At 45.2% G+C, this 20,222-nt stretch overlaps 1 protein-coding gene across 1 annotated transcript in view; it reads right to left on the minus strand.

The window, feature by feature from the left end:
- AP2B1 (adaptor related protein complex 2 subunit beta 1) overlaps window positions 1-20,222 on the minus strand; it is a 78,926-nt gene that overhangs the window by 33,150 nt on the left and 25,554 nt on the right. The window contains exons 9-14 of the mRNA XM_061470464.1: window positions 18,358-18,453; window positions 13,723-13,838; window positions 12,480-12,645; window positions 11,876-11,974; window positions 8,421-8,680; window positions 3,931-4,123 (exon numbers count right to left, since the gene is read on the minus strand). Coding sequence (XP_061326448.1) covers window positions 3,931-4,123; window positions 8,421-8,680; window positions 11,876-11,974; window positions 12,480-12,645; window positions 13,723-13,838; window positions 18,358-18,453 — 930 coding nt within the window. The remainder of the gene's footprint in view (window positions 1-3,930; window positions 4,124-8,420; window positions 8,681-11,875; window positions 11,975-12,479; window positions 12,646-13,722; window positions 13,839-18,357; window positions 18,454-20,222) is intronic.

Here is a 20,222-nt window from a genome sequence, read left to right on the forward strand (position 1 = left end):
GCAAGGCTGAGGAAAACTCCAATGAACACTATTAATTTGGTGTTTATCCAGTTTTACAACATGCAGTCTCTATATAAATGCCTGGCTTTAAAAAAAAACCCACAGTTTAGGAGATGCAGACTGACATTTGCCATGGAAGTTAATGCCGCTGTTGTTTCTTGCTTAGTCCTGTTGGGACTTTCACTGAAAGAGCATCCCTCTGAAGACAGACACCCCTGCAAAGGAAAGGAGACCTTAACAAATACACAAGAGCTACTACAAGTCTCCGAGGGGCTCAACACATGACAGTGAGTGAATGTGACAACCTGGCTCAGATCCTGGCAGCAGCTTCTTCCAGACCTTCAGCTGCCTTTGAGACACTTGCAGTACTGATGCAACCTCACCACCACAGCAACAGACCATGACTTTGTGCATCAGCTCAAGCACATCCCAAACCCTTTTCTTCCACTCTAACAGAGAGGCTTACTTTTGACATACCAAAAGGTTGCTTGGAAAGTGGAAGTGGGGTTTGAGGTTGCTCTGCTTTGGCATTAAAGCAACTTATGTCCCTGCTCAGGCTGAGAGTTAATGCCGGATGCACAACGCAGAGAATATGCCACTGACTAATACTATGTTCACCTGCCTCCTCTCAGGTCACCTGTGATCCAAAAGGAATCCACTAGTGATGAGCAGAAAACGGGGATCAACAGTAGAGGTGGTAAAAACTCTATCTTCAAAGCACTACATTAGGCAAATTCCTGTTTGGAAAATGCATCTTCAATCCTTCCTTAGATCAGACCCCAGCCACGCTTGGTTCCAGTACTCTTACTTAGACTCTTAAGACAACAGAAGGGACGTAAAAGTAAAACCAAAGCAGCACATGCAGAGGAAGACCTCTCCCTTGACATTCACAACCAAAAAGGGCTACTTTCTGGTAGCACAAGGGCCAAAAGTGAAGTAAACTCTGGTCTGGGGAGGAGAGAGGGATGCTTCCACCACTGCATGTTTCATGCAAGAGTATGGGAGCCTCAGTCTGCCCAGCAAAGCAGCAGAAGAAATGCAATAAAAAAGACTTTAGGAGTAAAGGAAAGGGAGACTTCAAAGCAGAACAAATTAGGCAGCAATACAACATAAAAGGTGTGTGTATAAGGTATCTGGAAGAGAAAGAGGAACTGTTTGCTGCACTAACAGCCAGGACCCTGAGTTTTGGCACTGCATAAATGTGGCTTAATATTAGCCTAGGATCCAACTGCCAATCCCCTTGCCCAGCCATGCAGCCAGGAGACACTGCCCAGCAATTTAGCTAATACCAGGTTAGGGTTAACTCAGCTTGACACTTGTCAAACATGCGCACACCAATAAACACAGATCACATTCACTCACACACATTAGACTCATTATCATAGAATCAGCCACTTAGGTTGGAAAAGACCCTTAAGATCACCAAGTCCAATCATTACCCCAGCACTGCCAACTCCAGCACTAACCTATGTCCCTCAGAGCCACATCTACACGTCTGTTAAATACCTCTAGGGAGGTGACTCCATCACTGCCCAAAAGACAGTGGGGAAGACATATTTCCTACTCTCCATCTAAACATCCCCTGGGGCAACTTGAGGCCGTTTTCTCTTGTCCTATCGTTTGTTACTTGGGAGACTGACCCCCCCCCCCACCTCACTACAACCTCCTTTCAGGCAGCTGTAGGGAGCAATAAGGTCCCCCCTGAACCTCCTTTTCTCCAGACTAAACACCCCCAGTTCCCTCAGCTGCTCCTCACAAGACTTGTGCTCCAAACCCTTCACCAGCTTCAGTCCCTTCTTCACGCTCCATCACCTCAATGTCTTTCTTTCCCCAAGTCTGTAGTGGTGCATGGAGTTGTGACCCAAGTGCAGGACCTGGCACTGAGCCTTGTTAACTGCATACTGTTTGGCCTTGGCCCATCAATCCAGTCTCTGCTTCTGTAGAACCTTCCTGCCCTCAAGCAGATCAATACTCTTGTCCAACTTGGTGTCACTTGCAATGTCTGTATTAAGGAAGGAAAAGCCAGAGAAGCACAGAGATTTACCAGAAAAAGACTCACTTCTACATGTGAGGGATCAGGAGAGAAGACATTTGATGCAACAGCACTTCAACAGGAAGCAGTCCAGGGGAAATCAAACTCACCACCATTCAGATACTTTCCTTTTAGTGCTCACCCCATCTAGTAACTCAGCTGAGACAGCACTGGCCCAAGCAGCCAGAGGCACAGCTCCTCCCCATCCAGCCATGAGCACTTTGCTTGATCACACTTCACAGCCCCATGGATTTACTTAAGGCTTGAGGAAAACACTAAGTAAAAGCCTTGTACTGTATCAGCTGTCAGCTCTGCTGCCAAAGCAGGTCACTAAATTAAGCCCATTAATGCCAACTACGAGAGAACTCTTCCCAAAACCAAGTTTCAGCCCTCCTGCTGTGGCCATTTATTAGTCTCTGACACTAATGAGACACAAAGGTTCACTGTAAGTGGCCTGGAAGATGGTTTGGGCAGAGGAATTTAACTCCTAAGCATTTCTGCTGCCACAGACAGACAGCACCATTTGCTGCAACGCCTTAACACAGTTAAAAATACTAGTTTCTTAGTGGCATATCTTGGGATGCAGGGGGCATAGGCTGAAAAAGGTCACTGCTCTGGGCTCACTGTCTGCTTTCCCAGCATCTCCAGCTTAATCTATTGCCCTAATTCCCTACCTCCCCAGCAAAAGAAGTCTCCCTGCTAAATAAGCAAACTTCTGTTTAGATGGCAGAGAGGCTAAAGCACATCTGACCTCTGTGGATGCTAATGCCAGTTAGTTTCCAGTTCATTAGCTCATGAAGTGCTGGAGCTGGAAATGTGCTTCATGTCTGCCTTTAATAAGATTATGGCAGCTTAAAATAAAAATCTTTGACAAATAAGGATCTGCTGCATTGGGGTTCATCCAGCTGCCTCCTACCTCTATTATTCAGAGCTTGACTCAGAACTGAAGATGCACCTAAACCAGGCACACAGATAACCCAAGCCAGCTCATTACAAGCCAAATCTCAAACCAAAGCAAGAGTGTAGGTCAGAAAAACACCCACCTGTGTTCACTGGGATAGTCTTACTCAGGTTACATGGTGCAAGTATACCCAGGCTACTTCCTACCCCTGTAGGCAAGTCTCCAAGGTGTTAGGGGTCTGTAGGCTGTGCTCCCCACCATGGGAATAACTCTCAGGCTGATAACTGCACTCACCACTCCTCAATGCCTGGCTGCTACCAGCATTAGATCAAAGAACCAAGCTCCTCACCACTTCCATGGTCTCCTTGCTAAGTGTTTTTCTCATTGCAGCTCATGCCCAGCTCACACCCAGAGCAGAAGCAACCTGTGATTACTCATACTCCAGAGGCTGACCCTGTCAGCACTAGAATACATCCTTATGAGCAGCTATGGCATGGGGAGGACTACTCAGAGTGCTTCTCTCTTGACCTAACTGCAATTAAAATGTCACCGATATTAAACCATGGCATACTCTGGAGAATATACAAATGGGATGACACGGGGCTACGGCCTGCAGCCCTGAGAGCTTTGCACTGAAATTCAGTAGGGGTGGGAACAGTGTGGAACAAACACCTTCTTGAACCAATTACAAAGCACTGGAACACTTCACATCCTTAAAACAACTTTTTGGTTTGCTTCCACAGACAGCAAAAGCATGGGACAAACGTATCTGCTGACCGTGGGGATGCTACAGCATGCACCACCAGTTGTTTTATAGCAGGAAAAACCTGCTGAAAGCTGGTACAGTCACACTGGTTAAATCCCCTTGGAGTTTTAGGACTCAGCACTGGGAGCTCAGTGATCCAAGCATTACAGGCACAAATGGTCACAGCTTTGCAGAGATAAGCACAGCTCCAATTATTTCACATCAGCTGAAGCTAAAGAGGATGCTGCTTACCAAGCTATCCAGCCCTCCTCCCAGGAGGTCCACAGCACCCATCTGCATGGAGGACACTTGGGGAACATTCACTGGGGGTCCCAGGTCCAGGTTGAGAAGGTCACCCAGAAGGTCGCCCTGGGATGGAATGACTTGTGGCTGCTCCAGGTTTGTAGTGGCTGTTGTGCCCACAGGGCTATCGCCCGCATCAGTGCTATGGGAGGGAGGAACAAGAAACAGAAGAGAGAAACATTAGTGACCTTCAGTCTCCAGCTTCAGATTCCCAGCCTGGGGAAACAGCAAGAGGTGGCTCATAAGCAAAAGCCATCTAAAATACCTTATCCTAGCAGTTGCTCTGACCACTGCCATGTACAAGGCAGTGTGTTATGGCACGTGGTTCTTCACAAAGGCATGAAATTTGCCCACCTCGGGCATCACAGACCTCTCCAAAACAGTGAGCCATGAGTACTATATGGACTACAGCACTGAAAATAAGGGTTTCCCAGCTCAGAAGAAACCTATAGAGCGGATTTTTAGCCCACTGGGCTTGGAGAACTACATGTAAACATGCTGGGGGGGGGGGGGGGGGGGAGAAATACAGATTTCCTTTGAGACCTAGCACTGAGCAACCCTTGAGCCCTCACTCTAACCACTGCAAACTCAAGCACTCCCCACAGGTCTGGATGAACCACCTTCTACTGGCCAGCACCAAGCTCCACAACTCTTTTCTAACTCAAGATCTCAATCTAAAACAGATTCTTCCCTTCTATCAATAACTGCCTTTGAGTTAGCAGCCATGCTGATTGCTAGCCTAGAAATGTTCAAGATACAGCTTCCAAAACTCATCGTGTGCAGTTTGGTTACCTTTTATATTCACTTGTCACTGAATTTTACAACAAGGAGAGAAAAAAACCCCAACTATGACTGACTGTAGCTCCTGGAGATCTCATTACAATGTATTTATTCTTTAAATCCAGAGACACTAATATTTTAGCTCTCTTAAAATCTATTTTTTTATCCTGTTGCCAGCAGTAACTGACAAAATTATTTCTAGCTCATGTTACTGCAGATGCAGCCAACAGGTAACTGCACATAAATGCCAAGGGAAAGCGTCCTGACAAGGTGCTTATTGCTGGGGCTCTTTTGTTGAGGATTGCAGCTCCTGATTTGGAGTAGCCACAACTCTCTTCCTCATCCTTATTCAGTTACTGAGGGGAAAGCTTTAGCAACGTGTCCTGGGTTCAGATGTAGCAGCTTTTTCTCCTGAACCCAGGACACAACAGCATGTAAGCTGCTCCCAACTTCAGTGCATAGAGGAAGAGATGCAGTGTAAGTACTACAGAATGAATTAGCGACCAGGCAGCAATGGAAAAGGTCTAGAGCTTCTTTGCATTAAAAGCTTTAGACCCCTAATAGAACTAATATTAGTTGTCTTTTCTGCTTCTGGCTTCAGCAGGGAGACTTCTGAATATGCTGAACAGCTAGCTAAAATAGTTTTGAAGAGCAAGTGGTTACTGTGATGCACTCCCACCCCCAACCTGAGAACAGGGAAGAACAGCATGTATGAGCAGAGGCACATTACAAGCCGGTAGTGCACACACTCGGTTCGTTCCCAGTATATAATCCCTTTAACACTACACCTCTTCAACACTTACTCATCCTTCTTCTGATGGAGATAAAGTAATCCTTCAAGGTCTTGTGTAACTGCAGCTGCCCCGAAGCCCAACAAGAAATTAGGAAAGGACAAAGCTAAGTCAGTTTGTATTAACAAAAGCACCAAAAGCCTTCCATTGCTCTTCAAAGGGATTTGTATGAACAACTTTGCATTTTCTTTGACAGAAAAAAAATGAACAAAGAATATATAGGTTGTAAAGGGTAAAAAGACTTGGTATTTCTTTCTCGTAATCTTGGGCAGTGGCTAGCAGCTGGGTTTACCCACATGAGCTGGAGATTGGGCTCTCCTATGAGTTCAGCCTCCAGAGGCTTCCAGACGTTGGGTGTCAGAACCTAACCAGAATCAAAAATAGCCTGTGTGGGAATGGGGACTCCTACCCAAGCCTCCTCCTGCAGACATCTCCCCAGACTTCTCAGCTGCATTACAGCTGAGCAGGGGTAGTGGGGGCCATCACATGAAAAAACACTGCCAAGCAATCAGGAGACTTCTCCCCCAGCTTTAGGATCCATCTGCAGCTCTATGACACTTGGGCTTATTGCAAAGGCAGGAACATCTCACCACCCATGAGCTGCTCAGTGGGTCTTCATATAAGCTGAAAGGAACTTGTCTTACATTAAATGAAAATGAAATCAAAATGCAATGTATGTAGTATTCTGCCAACCATAACTAACTCCTCCTAGGTTTATACCCAGGAAAGCACCACTCGTGCAGCTACTTCTGGCCATCGACTCAACACAATGCTGTCTTGATCCTCCTAAGTCACATCCACTGTGGACATCTCTAAAATTCATGCTTTACCTCTATCTCACTGTGCAATCTGAAGGAAAACCTCAGTCTCTAGCAGAGAGGTCAGCCACAAGAATGGTCATTACCAGAGGGCAGAAGTAATGATGGTAACTCCAAATAGCGAGATGAGGAGGTTATCTATCCCTGGACACCCTCAACTTGCCTTAAACTAATGGATCTTCATGTATCTTTTCATGCACATTCAGCACTAGAAAGAGGCAACCCAGTTTCTTAGTATTCAGTAAAATCATACTGGATACCCAAATTCAGGCTCTCACAACCACGCTCCTGCAGAGCTGCTCACTGTAGTTCTCATGGCTGAAAGGGGCAGTTTGGTATACAGAGGTCATTAACATCAGCTTGGCATCAACCTGTAAAGTTTTAATGCCTTTTTGCTAATAGTAAAGCAGAAAACCACAACAGGGGCCTCTTTATGAGGTGAGCCATTAAGTAACACCACTCTTTTTTAACTTTCCAAACAGGCTAGAGCACTACATCAGTATGCAGCATGCTCCACTGAGCACCTTCCAGGCCCTTCCCAGCTTGCCACTGCTGACTGAGGCCTGAAGGTTTTATGTTGAAGTAATGGGTAATTTAGTAGTAAACACCACCAGGGCAGCGTACAATACTGCTACAGTCAGAAAAGATTTAAGGTCATCAGACTGTCTGAGCATGAACTACGAGAGTCAAACCACGTACACAGTATAAGCAAGAAGCCTGTAGAAAGACTGCTCCTTGCAAAAGCTCCTTGAGCTGGCTAAACCCCCTTAAAACATTAGCTTCTGTAGTGACCTGAAACAACAGTGTACAGGAAGGCTGGTAATACCAAAGACCAAAGCTACCCCCACCCCAGCTCATTTTGCTATTGAAGCCAACTCTTTGACTACAAGAGGCAGTCATGGAGAGCATCCGCTGCCTTTTTTGTCCAACCAGTACACTTGTGCTTGCTGGTCCTGGGTCTCAGTGAAGTCAGACTTGATTTCATAGGCAGGGAGAAAACAATTCGGCTTCCCAAAGCTAGTCATTACAGAAATAGCTTTAGTTGCTAAGAATAGCAGAGAAGGGGTGTCAGAAAATAGAAAAGGAGCAGCACTGCACACTGATTTATCAGCACAACAGCAAAAAATAGCACTCCAAATGTCACTTTGGGAATATTAAGAAGTAAGCCTGGATACTTTGCCTCCCGCTGTAAAGCACACTTACATTTGTATTTAATGCCATTAGTGCAAATAGCACTGTCTACCTGAATGAGGAACCATGGGAACAGGCTTAACAGCAACATCGCTGTAGCCAAGGACTAGTGTACTGCCTGCTCTTGCAGATCTAACCCACTTCTGGGACTGTGATCATGGGGAATCATTAAAGCTCCAGACAAAAAGCCAAAGCATCTTCCCCACAAAGGTTAGACAGAACCACATCAGTCTAGACATCTTTTTAAGCCCAAACAGTTTTCAATGATGGGGCTTAGATGGCTTTTACACTCCCCTTGCTTTATAGGCACCTAGAGAAAGGTAGTTTTACCAGTCCTTCCCCATTTTATATTCCAACAGCAAAGGATCCCTGTACTTGCCTGTTCCAGGGAACTAGTATTACTCTACACAACTGAGGCTTGTAAAGCTATGCTGTTGCTGAAGTAAAAGCTCTTAGAAAATCAGTGAAGTGCATCCTTCTGAAAGATGCTGGGTTTTAACCACAGTCACCCTCCTACTGGAGGAGACACTTGAGCCAGTTATCCAAAGTTTCTGCTTTTTTATTCAAACTCTCCTGCCAAGAGGGCTTATAGCCAGTGTCTTCTCAAAAAAACATCACAGCTTCTCCTCACACAAGAACTTGGATACTTCCTCTGTCTTCTGACCCAGGAACTCAGAAGCTACATACCCAGGAGTAAAACTTACAATGAAATAGCCCCTTGAATGACCTGCAAGCCCTTACAATAGCAGTAAAAAAAACCCCACTACAGTGTTAAAAAAGATCTTTGCATCTTTTGGACTATTTGCTAGAAAGAAACAACCAGTCCTGCCCATTATCACTAGGGTTGCCCTCAGCTTACCTTCCATGGTGAATCGGCAAGTGTTTGCGGTGGATCCCATGGCTCCCCTCCACAAAAGCGTTGGGTGGTTTGTGGTACACAGAAGCCAGAGACCCGATATGGCAGATCAACTCATCTAGCAGGGTGGGTTCAATCAGATCAGTCTCTTCAGAAATAAGTGGCTTTTCCGACAGGACCACTTCTTTGGCAGTCACTGGATCCGTGGAAAGAAGGCGCCAGTAGATGTAGCCCCGATCCCGCAGGTCTGGGTTGTCGGAATCCTGAGGCAAAGCAATACATCAGTCACAGGTCTGAAGCAGACTAATGCCTGTCATCACTTCATTTTTCTGGATTAAAAAACCCCAATCATCCAGTCACCAACTTCAGAATGATGTTATGAACTGCTTGTTGCGATGAACATCCCAAAATGAGAAATAAGAACCAAAGTATTAATGCCTAGCATCCTGCTCAGGAGGCAAAAACCCCTGAGAAAACTGGAAAGGGGCTTTTGACAAAGGCCTGTAGGGACAGGACAAAGGGGAATGGCTTTAATCTGCCAGAGGGGAACCTAGATGAGCTCTTAGGCAGAAGCTCTTCCTGCGAGGGTGCCGAGGCACTGGCACAGGGTGGCCCAGAGAAGCTGTGACTGCCCCATCCCTGGCAGTGTTCAAGGCCAGGCTGGACACAGGGGCTTGGAGCAACCTGCTCTAGTGGAAGGTGTCCCTGGTCCTTGGCAGCAGTTGGAACTGAATGAGCTTTAAGGTCCCTTTAAGGCTTCAACTGCTTTCCAAACTCTCCTGCCACTTGACATAACAGTAAATATCAGGAGAACTCCAAGGGTTGTTGATAGGAGAAAAGAACATAGGTCAAAATGACTCTGTCACACAGTAAGAGTATATATACAATAATGCGCATTGGAACAGAATGATCCAAGATTCCTGGAAATATACTACTTACCCAAGGACACTGCTGGACAAAAATACACTGCAGAGCTACAGAATGGATCTTAATAAGCCATATTCTTCATACCAAAAAGAGATCTTATTAATCCCGCCTTTTAGTTATCTAATGAAGTATGTAAAGATGCTAATGACACACAGCTAGGGTCCTTCATCAGTTCTCCAGCTGTCAATAACAGCCTTGTTTCACTGCAGACAGTTCTGCCTCTGCATGAAGTGCTAATTATTTCTCCGCTTTTCCAACAGCTCTGCCCAGAGCAGTAAAGTGAATGGTGATAGTTGGCAGCTAACGTTCTAGGGAGAGGGAGGTGTTGTGGTGTAGTGCAACATGTTTGAACTGTTCATGGAAACGAGAACTGGGATTTTTAATCCCCACGTCAGCAGAATAACAGGGTAAAGGTTTTTGAAGCTTCCACCCCCCACTAAACTCTGGCAACACATCATACACCTCATTAGCCTTCCTACTTGGTAGTTCTTTTCCTCCTCCATGATATTATGCCCACTGCTGCTGACCTCCTATCACCTGCCTCTCTGCTGTCAGTCTCGAGACATTCACAGGCACACAGCAAAACCTCTCTTTGTAATGGCACCGACCATGCTAAGCTCATTTTGTTGTAAGGACCTAGATACAATATCTGGGACAACAGACAGATCCCTCTGCAGTGCTGTTTTTCAGTTTGATGGTGGAGTCGTGGACTCTTTACACTTTTCACCCCTAACAATTCCTACAAGACTCTCTGCATCCTGCCTGCAGAGGCAGTTCAGGAGGAGGCAGGGCTTCTGCAAGGGCAGACATGAAAGACCATATGCTCCTATGTACTTGCAGGCACACACAGATTCAAGACTGACTGTTTCTTCCCACAGCCAAATAAACAGACTTGAAACTTTAGTAAATCTACTGGAACAGGAGGCTCACATCTCCCTTTTCCACAGTTCTCCCAATTCTCTGCTCTCCAGGGGCTGCATGCACACCTGTGGTGCATACCAGTGAACCCATGCTAGCCTAATTACCCACCCGTGCCAGACAAGAGCAATGGCTCTGTGCCACCCATTAGGTTATGGGCTTGCCAGGGACCCAGACTGCAGCTACACATCCGTGTCCCTCCCATCCCCAGCTGTTTCATTGCTATTTTTACCAGTGTTGGCTGGATTAAGCAGGCTTCTTCTACAATCACACCAGCAGTTTGCTGTGCAGACATACCCTAAGAGAAACTCAAAGTGCAACAATACCTAAGCTGGGGAAAGAAATACACGTGTAATTACTCTCCCACTCCAGTGAAAAAACAGCATCTCTACCTAGAAATCAGACCTTGAAGCACAGGACTTTTTAGTATTTTACAGCCAGTTATCCTACTCTGACTTATTATTCATATAAAATACCAGCTAGACTGAATCAACATTTGTGGCAAACAGAGAAAAAACAGACGCCTATTATATTCCTAGGGTACCAATAAGTGTTTTGTGACTCAGCATAGTGGGTTTTAACACTTAGTACCTTTCTTCTGTTAGCTTAGACAAATGATAAAGCATGCCCTTGGCCCAATTCCTCTCAGAAGAGTTGCTGGGAGCCTGCCTAACAGCAGGTTTTGAAGGAAGAAAAGCAGACCACAGATTTCTTGCTTCTGACCAATGCAACACCCCCAAAGGGATGAATAAAAGTTTTAAGTACTCGTAAGTCCACGGCCATGGCTTGTTGCAGCAAAGAGGACCAAAAAGGCCAGCTAATGATAGACTCCAGGTTTTCTGCTCATAAACAACAGCAGCCCGTTCAGAGCAGTTGAGAAACTATTTTCATCACTTGACACAGCAGGTCTGGAACAGAGGGGCTCTTTTTGGGCTATGCCATCACACATTTACCCCAGTCATTACAGCCAGGGACTGTAAGAGGATCAGCTCATGTCCTACCCACTCCAGCCACCATGACATCTTCACTTCTGTCTTGCAGAGCTACAGCACTTCTGTCTACCAGCTCAAGCCCAGTCCTGCCTGCAGTGATTTGAGCTCATAACTCAGCACCTCATGCATAATGAATCCAGGATCTTAACCCACTGTTAAAGCCTCCAGCAAAGCTGTCATATTGGCTGACAGCATCCAAGTACAAAGGAAAAAACCCAAACCTCAGTTCTTCCTTTTTCATAACACTGCTTAAGCTTTGCTGTTCACAGAACCAAGTCTTTGCCAGACCCTTTCCCTCTGTCAGTTCCAGATGTTTTAACTACAAGCCGTCTTCAAAGAGAAAGTATTTTGGTCTCTTCATAACTCTACCCTGTCCCTAGCTTTTCATTTAGTGGGGAATGGGAGGGAATTAGGATGAAGCAAGAGCTAAGGAGAGAGCAGATGCCAGATGGCATGGTAACAGGCACAGAGCAGCTCTTAAATGGAGTGTGTTTGGGAGAGAGGGGAACATGCTTGAATCCTATTTACCGCAAAGCTGATTTGCCTGGCAGATGGGAGACACCACACAGCAGGCCAACATGATGTCTGGAGGGCTCTGGTTTTCTCAATACCTTGGCTTACCTGTGTGGCCAGGCTGAGAACCTGCTGAACCAGCTCCTGTGTCTCAGAAGGCTTTTTTAAGAACAGCTTCACTATAGCAGTCAGTAGGGTGAGCTGCACCTAAGAGAAGCAGACACAGCAGAGATTAGAAAATTCATCCATGCTTTAGCAACGTCTCCCAGGTCCCAACATCCATTATTGATACGGAACTCGAGTCCTGTGCTTTCTAACAGCATTACAACTATTCTTTGCCAGGGAAACCCAGTACAGTGAGACTCAGACTCTTGCCTACTGCAAAACACTTCCACAGACAAGTCCCAGATTAGCACACTGAGATTTATGTTGTACATTTATGCATCTTATCACTCTTCTGTATGTTCTGGTCCCTATTCCTCAAGATACATACAAAATCTAGAAACCCCTCCTGTTCTTTCTTATCCTTCCAAAAAGAGAAGTTTGGGAAATACAAACAACACAGAAAGTCTACAGACTCCCAAGAGTTTTATTTTAGCCAAATATTGAAGTTTTCCTTGGGAGGTATTTCCTGACCACTGCAATGTTACTTACTTATTATCCCATACATACACTGCACAAAACACTACAGATAAGATGAACACAATTTTACCTGAGTGCTTTCATCATGGAAGCCCTCCAAGAAACTCTCCAACAGCTCATCTGCATTGTCAATCCTTTCTGCATATTCGCCCACAATCCAGATCATGGCAGCTCTAGCATCTGGTTCATCCAGGGAATCGAGGTTCTCGCACAGAGTGGCAATGATGCTTTCATACCTGGTTTGTCAGAGTACAGATGGATTACTGGGGTGAATTCCACTTGTGTTTCTCCATCTCTGCCCACATCATTCTGCAGAGACTCTTGCACTGAATGACAATGTCTTGTACTTGTATGCAACAAGCAGCATTTTCACTCAACTACAGAAGATATTCCTGGCCTTTTTCTTTTACCAAGCTCACATGGTCCTCAAGAGCTTTGCAGTTTTGTTATTCAACAAGACCACCCAGATGTGGAATTCTCCCTCCCTCTCTGTTTTCATAAAGAGAACATTTGATCCAACAGTTCAAATCCTGAGTCTGTATCAGATCCTGCAGCCTCACTGGCATCTTCAGACTGGTAACTCTAAACTGGGTATCACACTTCCCCAAAGGCTTTGCTGTAAAACAGACTAAACCTCACGCTGATTATTTAGCTTCCCCTATTCCCGTGTGTGGATATCCCAGTCAAAAAGCAGGTAATCTATCTTGTAACTGACAGCAGAAATTGCCAGAGAGGCCTGCAGAGGTCCCATATTACTTTTTAGGTGATCATGAAGTATCCGCTGAAAGACTCTGCTGTTCTGCAGCTAAGAGACAAAACATCACTGTAGAAACAGCTGAAAAAGAGCTGAGTACTGCCCAAGCCAGAGAGAGCTCCTGATGGTGAAAACTATGTGTTTTGTTCAGCACAATCTGACCAAGACCTCAGCCCATGAAGGTTTGTATATGAACCTTCCAGAGGAGATGAGCAAAACCAGATGCCCAATGCTGTAAACTTGGTCTAATTTTCTTTTTGGCATTCTCTGTGAGAGCTTTACGGCTTTTGATTAAGGCTTATACTCAGCATGAATATGCAACGGTGGGGAAGGAAAAGCTTTTGATTCAAACTAATAATGTGCCAGGTTGATACCTCATTTAGAGCTAACATCTGAGTCCTACTGTAGTAGGAGCTAGAATCAGAACGGACATGGCTTTTCAGAACAATGGCCACCTCTGCTTCAGAGCCCTGGTAAACTATGCTGAGTGGGTTTTACATTGCTCCATACTGATGTTAGCAACAAGGGCTTCCAAAAACCTTAGGCTACATCCACCTACTTGTTGGGGTACTTGCGGAAGATGTCTCTGATGACAACAATGGCTTCCTGGACCACATAGTTGACCTTGGTCTGGATGAGGTCTAGCAGTGTGCTCACGCAGCGCTCAGCAGATTGCTAGAGAGAACGGAACAATACAATTAAAACAAGCTGAAGAAACACCACAGCACATGCTGAGGAACAATGCATGCATATGAGAAAAGGCCCAAGGGTGGAAACAAAAGGACCGCAGCTACCACCTCAGTATACTTGTTCAGAAGAAACCTGCAGGTTGACAAGTGCTTGTGTATTACACTGGAGAAACCAGCTGACTCCAGCTCCTGCAAAAGTAACGTCTGAAGCAACTGTGCCAGTAGATAGCTGGATCACCACATAAAAGACCTTAAGAACATCACCTGCCTTACTACTTATAACACCCTCTTGCTGGCTAGCAGTTGAAACAGGCCACCAAACGAGCCCTCTTAGACACTCCCAAGCCATGGCAACCAGAGTGGGGAGAGTTTTGGTAGGGACTGCTGGAAGGTGTCCTTAACAGGGGAAGCTAGAAGGCAGGATAAACCCATGCTGTCAATCACACTGCAGTAACAGCAGCAAAAGCGTCACTGTTTTGGGGGTGAGGTCACCAGCAACAAGTGAAGATACAGCTATAAATAGCAATCCAGCTCTTGCTAATACAGCTTTTACATTAACTAGCTCAAAATTCCCAGCCACAGGCACTGTAAGATAACAAGGACTAGACACTGGCATGCTCCAGGAACCAGAACTGGAGTTAGAGGCAAGTAATTCAGGGAGGTCTAATTCCAAATAGCACAGTGAGGCAGGACATCACAGGAGCAGCCAACTCCAGCACCAAGGAGTCTCAAATAAGGACAGCAATTTCGCTATTAACAGAGCACATATGAAGCCTCATTACACAGCTGGTGATTAATGTGAGAAGCAGACTGCTCATGACACTGCCATCAGAACATTCAGAAAGCATTCAGCATCGAGACAAACAGCGTAGGGCACAGACAATAGCAACGTAGGTGGATTTTTCAGTTCAAGTGAGCCAACAGTCCCCTTCACATTCACAGTACTTGAAAGCTGGGCAGGAGGAGGAGGAATAAAATGGCATTTAAGTCACAGGAATCAGCTTTTTGAGAATGGGCACAAAGCTCAGGGACAAACCTCAAGACTTGTAGAGCTGAACTGGGGACAAGCAGACACTAAAACCTCTTGGTGATTGCTTGCCCTTGTGACTCTAGCTGTGGTGTCTTACAAACATAGCCTACAAGTGCAAACAGTGGCAATGAGCAGCCAAGAGAGAACACACTATAAACCAGCATTTGCTCTGTCTTTGCAAAGTGGCACTAAAAAGCATAGGAATCTCCCCTGAAATTCACATCAAACAGAAACAAACCCAATACAATTGGTTGCAGAGTAAGGAAATGTACCATATAAAATTATGATTGGTATCATGTATTTTATGATACCTCTCCCTTCTTAGCACGGATTTACAGGTCCTCTGCCACTACAGAGGCAGTGAAATGGCAATTTGACAATGGCCTGCTCTGATCTCTTCTGCTCAACAGAAGATTTGAGGCCTGGGACTTGGAAGGCTTCCATTTCATGGAGACTGACCATGGAGCTGGCTCCACACACATTGACATGGCTCACAGTGTGAACCCCACTGAAAGTCTTGAAGACAGATGCTTCAGAATTTTCATCTCTCACCAGTTTCACCTACTTTCACTTCATGTTTTAACAAGTGGCCTTAAGGGGCACTTGGGGTAAACCTGTCCTAAGCCAACTCTACTCCGCAGAACCTACAGCGGTCAGTCACAACAAGCAGTCCAGCCCTGTCAGTCTACACCGAGTAAAGCAGAAGAGCTGCAGAATTCAAGGAAAAGCAAATTAAGGTTTATTTACTTTCCTTTAGGCACTTCAAAGCGTGAGTTTTCCAGGAAGAGCACAACCTCCACTTTGAAATATGCGGGATTGATTTTTAGTCCATGAGTCCCTTGGGAAGTGAGCAGCCACGTAGGCACACACACAGGAGAGCAGTCCCTCTCCCTGTAGCAAAATCCATCTCATCTCAGCCCATCCCTTGTAAACACATTGCTGTTTGAAGGTAGCCATCCCAAGGGACTGCAGTGCTGTGCAAACTGATGAAAGAGAGCCCCAACCAGAACAACTCTCAAGTTGGAATGAGGAAAAACCAACCAGTGTCAAAATTCCTTTGTTTTTTTCTGTAGAAAGCAAATGAAAGCCTGAAAGAACACTGAAGTAGCACACACCATGATCACAGCCATGAGACTCAATGATTTCTAACAACTGGGCTGCTGGCAGAATCTCTTGGAACGGAGACAAATCCCCCTCTAATATGGCTCCTTCTGCTGCTTCTTTGCTCCAGAAGAATCACTATTCTTACTGCATCCACTTCATTTCCTTTTCCCATAGAAGTGATGCTTGGTTTGCTTACAAGCAAAGCATCAGATGATGACTTCATCTAGTGCTGTCAATGGAGGAAACCAATGCAAGCCTAGCTACATCACATAGTCTGCTGTAGACATACTCTAACTCTGAGCTAGTCTATCCATGCAAAATGATGTTGTTCCAACATGCCCCAAGACAATATGACTACTTAAGCCTGGGCAAAAATCAACCTTTCTATTCAGCATAGGTATTGCTTATATTTCCCAAACAAGCACTGCCTCTGTTGTCTGCAGCAAAGGTAATGCCACACTTGCTCACATCACAGCCAACACAATGTCTTACTCATCTAGGAGAGACAATCAGACAAAAGGTAGGATCCCTGAAGCAGAGCTGAGGTTTCCTGTGAATGCTCATTCATCAACAGCTCCCTCCGGCTGTGCCCTGTGTCAAAAAGCAGATTTTGAAGCCTTAGGAACTTGGACACTGATGGCTAAGAGGATGATGCTCTTCCATTAGTCATAACTCACAGTGCAAACAGGCTCTGGTAAACAGAGATGCACAGGGGACAGGGATTAACCCAGACTTGAGGACTCTGTAATACGTTGTTCTATATTTGCCCTCTTTAAATCTGGCTCTTGTCAGAGGAGTAAACAGATCCCATTTTTAGCAGCAGTGTCTTCAAAGGAGCACTGCTAAACATCAAGGTTAACGCTACCTACTGAGAGAGACAATTACATAGTTGGAGGGTCACTGTGAATTTGATGGGACATTATCATAACGAATCTGAATGTCATAGTACTAGGGATGGGAAGAAAGAATGTAGGGAATAAGGGCAGGAAAGGGTAAAACCTTCTAAAACCACCTTGATAGTGCACGAATACACCATCTTTTATGAGAGACACACATGACCAAATCCTAGCAAGAAAGTCCCTACTGAGAACTAAAGCCAACTCCCAGTCCCCAGCACAAGCACTGCTACAGAAAGAGCTGCCACCAGCTTCTTCTAACTTGTCAGTAGCCTTCTACCATGCTCAAGAGGATTTTCTACTGTGACTCCTGTGGCTCCATGCAGTCAGCCTCCTGCCTGCACACATCACGGAAGGAGCACTCTGGTAGTTTGAACTGCAGACATGAAATAAGAGGCAGTCATCACCCGTGCCATTGGGCCATGCTTAAAACAAAGCCCATGGCAGGGATAAGCCTTTAGGAGCTGAAGGAAGGAAGTGAAGGCTGCATGGGCAGTCCATTCTCTCAAGAGGTCAGCAGCTGGTGTCCTCTTGACGCAGAGTCACAGTAGCTTAGCTGGAACCAGAGAAACCTGTGCACTGACACCAAACTCAGTCAGGCATGATGAGGCTTTTATTTAAATCTGCTGTCAGGCAATGCTCCTGGGAACACACTTTAGCAAAAGCTAAATGAGCTCAGCTGAAATTAGAGGGCTTATGTGACATTTTCCACTCGGCTATCAGTTTACTGAAAAGCACTAACACCACAGCATAAGTCTTCCCTCTTCTCACAGGCGTTCTGAGCTCCTGTCAGGCATACCGGACTCATTTACAGGGAGATTAACAGGGATATCACCAAAAAAATATTCTCTGATGAGCATTTTGGTGGATGTTCAACTGGCAGAGGACATTGCAGACTGCTCTTTCGGATAACTGCAGGGGTTCTTGGGAACTTACTTGCATAAGCATCTAGGCACACTCTAAACGAAGTTACAAGCTATATGGACCTGTACAACTAAATAAGCAGACAGAGTCACTCTGTGTTTGTGCAAACTGCACTTAAGTGCCCCAAATCTTTGTAATTCTGTGCATGTGTTCTATTCAGCTGAAATATGGGGGAACAAAGCATTTCATAAGACTGAGCTCTTCTGCACACCCTCTTCTCCTTCCCCCTTCAGAAGGTCAGGCCAAAGCTATTAAAAGAGGTCCCTCATGAAGCCAGTGCAGCAAAATATTCCGTGAGGGATGATTTACCTGCCTCACTCTGCCTGCAAAGCTGAGGTCTGAGAGGAGCACACCACCCTCCTGCAATGTACTCAACTGGAGCTCACCAGCTACTGATCAACACGAGCATGACATCATTCTCATCATCCTGGTCACTCAATTGCCAACACAGGAGTAAAGAAACTTTGTGTCACGTGGATACAAGATGACAAAGCCCATTACTGCTTCTGAAGTGAGAGAATCACAGAAAACCTCAAGGTTCAGATACTTGCCTCAACTTTGATGGCACAGCGCCCAATTGCCCTGACAGCCTTGCGCACGAAGTCAACATCCACCTCAGTAGCGTATTCCTTGAGCTCTGCCAGGACCTGCAAAGCAAATGCAACAATGTGAGTCCCTGGGGTCGCACAGAGAGAACATCCCATTGACAAGTAATGCTGCTTGACTACAGGAAAACAAGCAGGATGCACACTTCCACAGCTAACCACACACATCCAAAGCTAACACAGTCAAACCCTGCAATCAACCTCTATCTCTGAAACCCCACTGGTTTGGATCAGGAAGCAAAACTGATCCAGAGTCAAAGGATGGCTCAGTCTGGATTATTTTCAAATACCCCTGAACTAAAAGCTGGGGACAAAATCAGCCCTGTCAAAATTAAATGCTGCTATTCCTTCTGACACTGAAAATGCAGTGAAGTTGGGGTCACATCCATACACGTAGATTCATGCCTGGTTTATTGTACTTACTGTTCTACATTCACTGTACTCAGAGCTCTCGGCAACAACCATTTTTGATCTCTCCTTTTCTGTGCCAGGATGAACCTCTGGATCCCTACTGGATCCAAAAGGAGGATGCAGAGGGGATCTGATGACACCCTGGACACCTATACAGAGATTAATAACATATTTCTCCTCTTAAGGTTTTTTTGCTAATGGAAACTGAACAAAGGCTTAAGCCAGGACCTGCTGGGATAGAATAAACGAGTTTTAAAAAACACCCTATGCAATTTATATTCCCTCAAAATCTCATTTGTGTCCATTTCTTATGTCAAACATGACATCAGGGATTTCACTGTGATGTCACAAATGGACTGCAAAGGAGAGGTGAGCAGCACAAAGTAAGACAGTTGGTTAAAAAATCTATAGTCAATGCAAATTGCCCCAACCAAAGACAAGATAAGAAGGCCTTGAAGGGCCAGACTGCAGACAAATACATCTGCAATCATAGACAGGACAGCTGTGTTTTGAAGTTTCTTATTTCCTTGGCTGATCTCTGTTGCACAGGACTTAGAGCAGCCAGGTTTAGTAGTTTATGCTTTTCAAACACTGCCCGAGTCTGAATGACTTGGACACAACTAGTCTGCTGCCTTGGTCTAGAATGGGCAAGGAGATGAAGAGCCATGACAAGCTGCAAAGGGAGGATGTGGGTAGAAGCCTGCTCTCCTTGGGTCTCATTTCAGGGCATACTTCTGATGAAGCTTAGGCTGCCTTTAGGAATGCCTCTTTAGAACCAGGAAGAGATTCATTCATTAGTCTGCAGATACCAGTCCCAGACTCTGCCCTCCAGACACCACTGCCTTTCATCCAAACAACCTGCATTATTGAGACATTATGCATTAAAATTGCTATGGAGCCTACCAAGGAAAAAATAGAAAATGCCAAATAGATTTCTCATGGAAACTGATTTTTAAGATGTTTTCCATGTCCCCAGCACAAAAGGTGTGTGAATTACCTCGCTCTGTTCCAAGAAACAGCAGAGGAAAGAGCTGCTTAAAAATGTCACATTAAATGAAATTGCTCTGCGACAATTAGGGTAGAACAATAATAGCACTAACCACAGGCATTAATCATTCTGCATTAGTGTTAGGTCTTGTGGCCAGGGCTGCACTCAAGAACAGTTCCTTAAAGAAATGAATTTGGATTAAACCAACATCAAATCCAAGGGGAATTTATGTACTGTATAGAGCATCCTCAACTCAGTTTAGCTTTGTGCCATTTCCACTCTGGAAGCAAAATAACCTTCATTTTAGCTCTGACAAGCATCTGTGGAAGTGTTTAACAATTTAATACTCTTGAAATTCAGACTTCAGTCATGTTGGGCTGTTGTGAACGCCACTGTTACAGGTGCACCTCTT

The sequence above is a fragment of the Pezoporus flaviventris genome, unplaced genomic scaffold (assembly GCF_033815535.1).
Source record: "Pezoporus flaviventris isolate CSIRO_AGI_PZ_B2104156 unplaced genomic scaffold, CSIRO_AGI_Pfla_v1 ptg000063l, whole genome shotgun sequence".
NCBI lineage: Eukaryota > Metazoa > Chordata > Aves > Psittaciformes > Psittacidae > Pezoporus > Pezoporus flaviventris.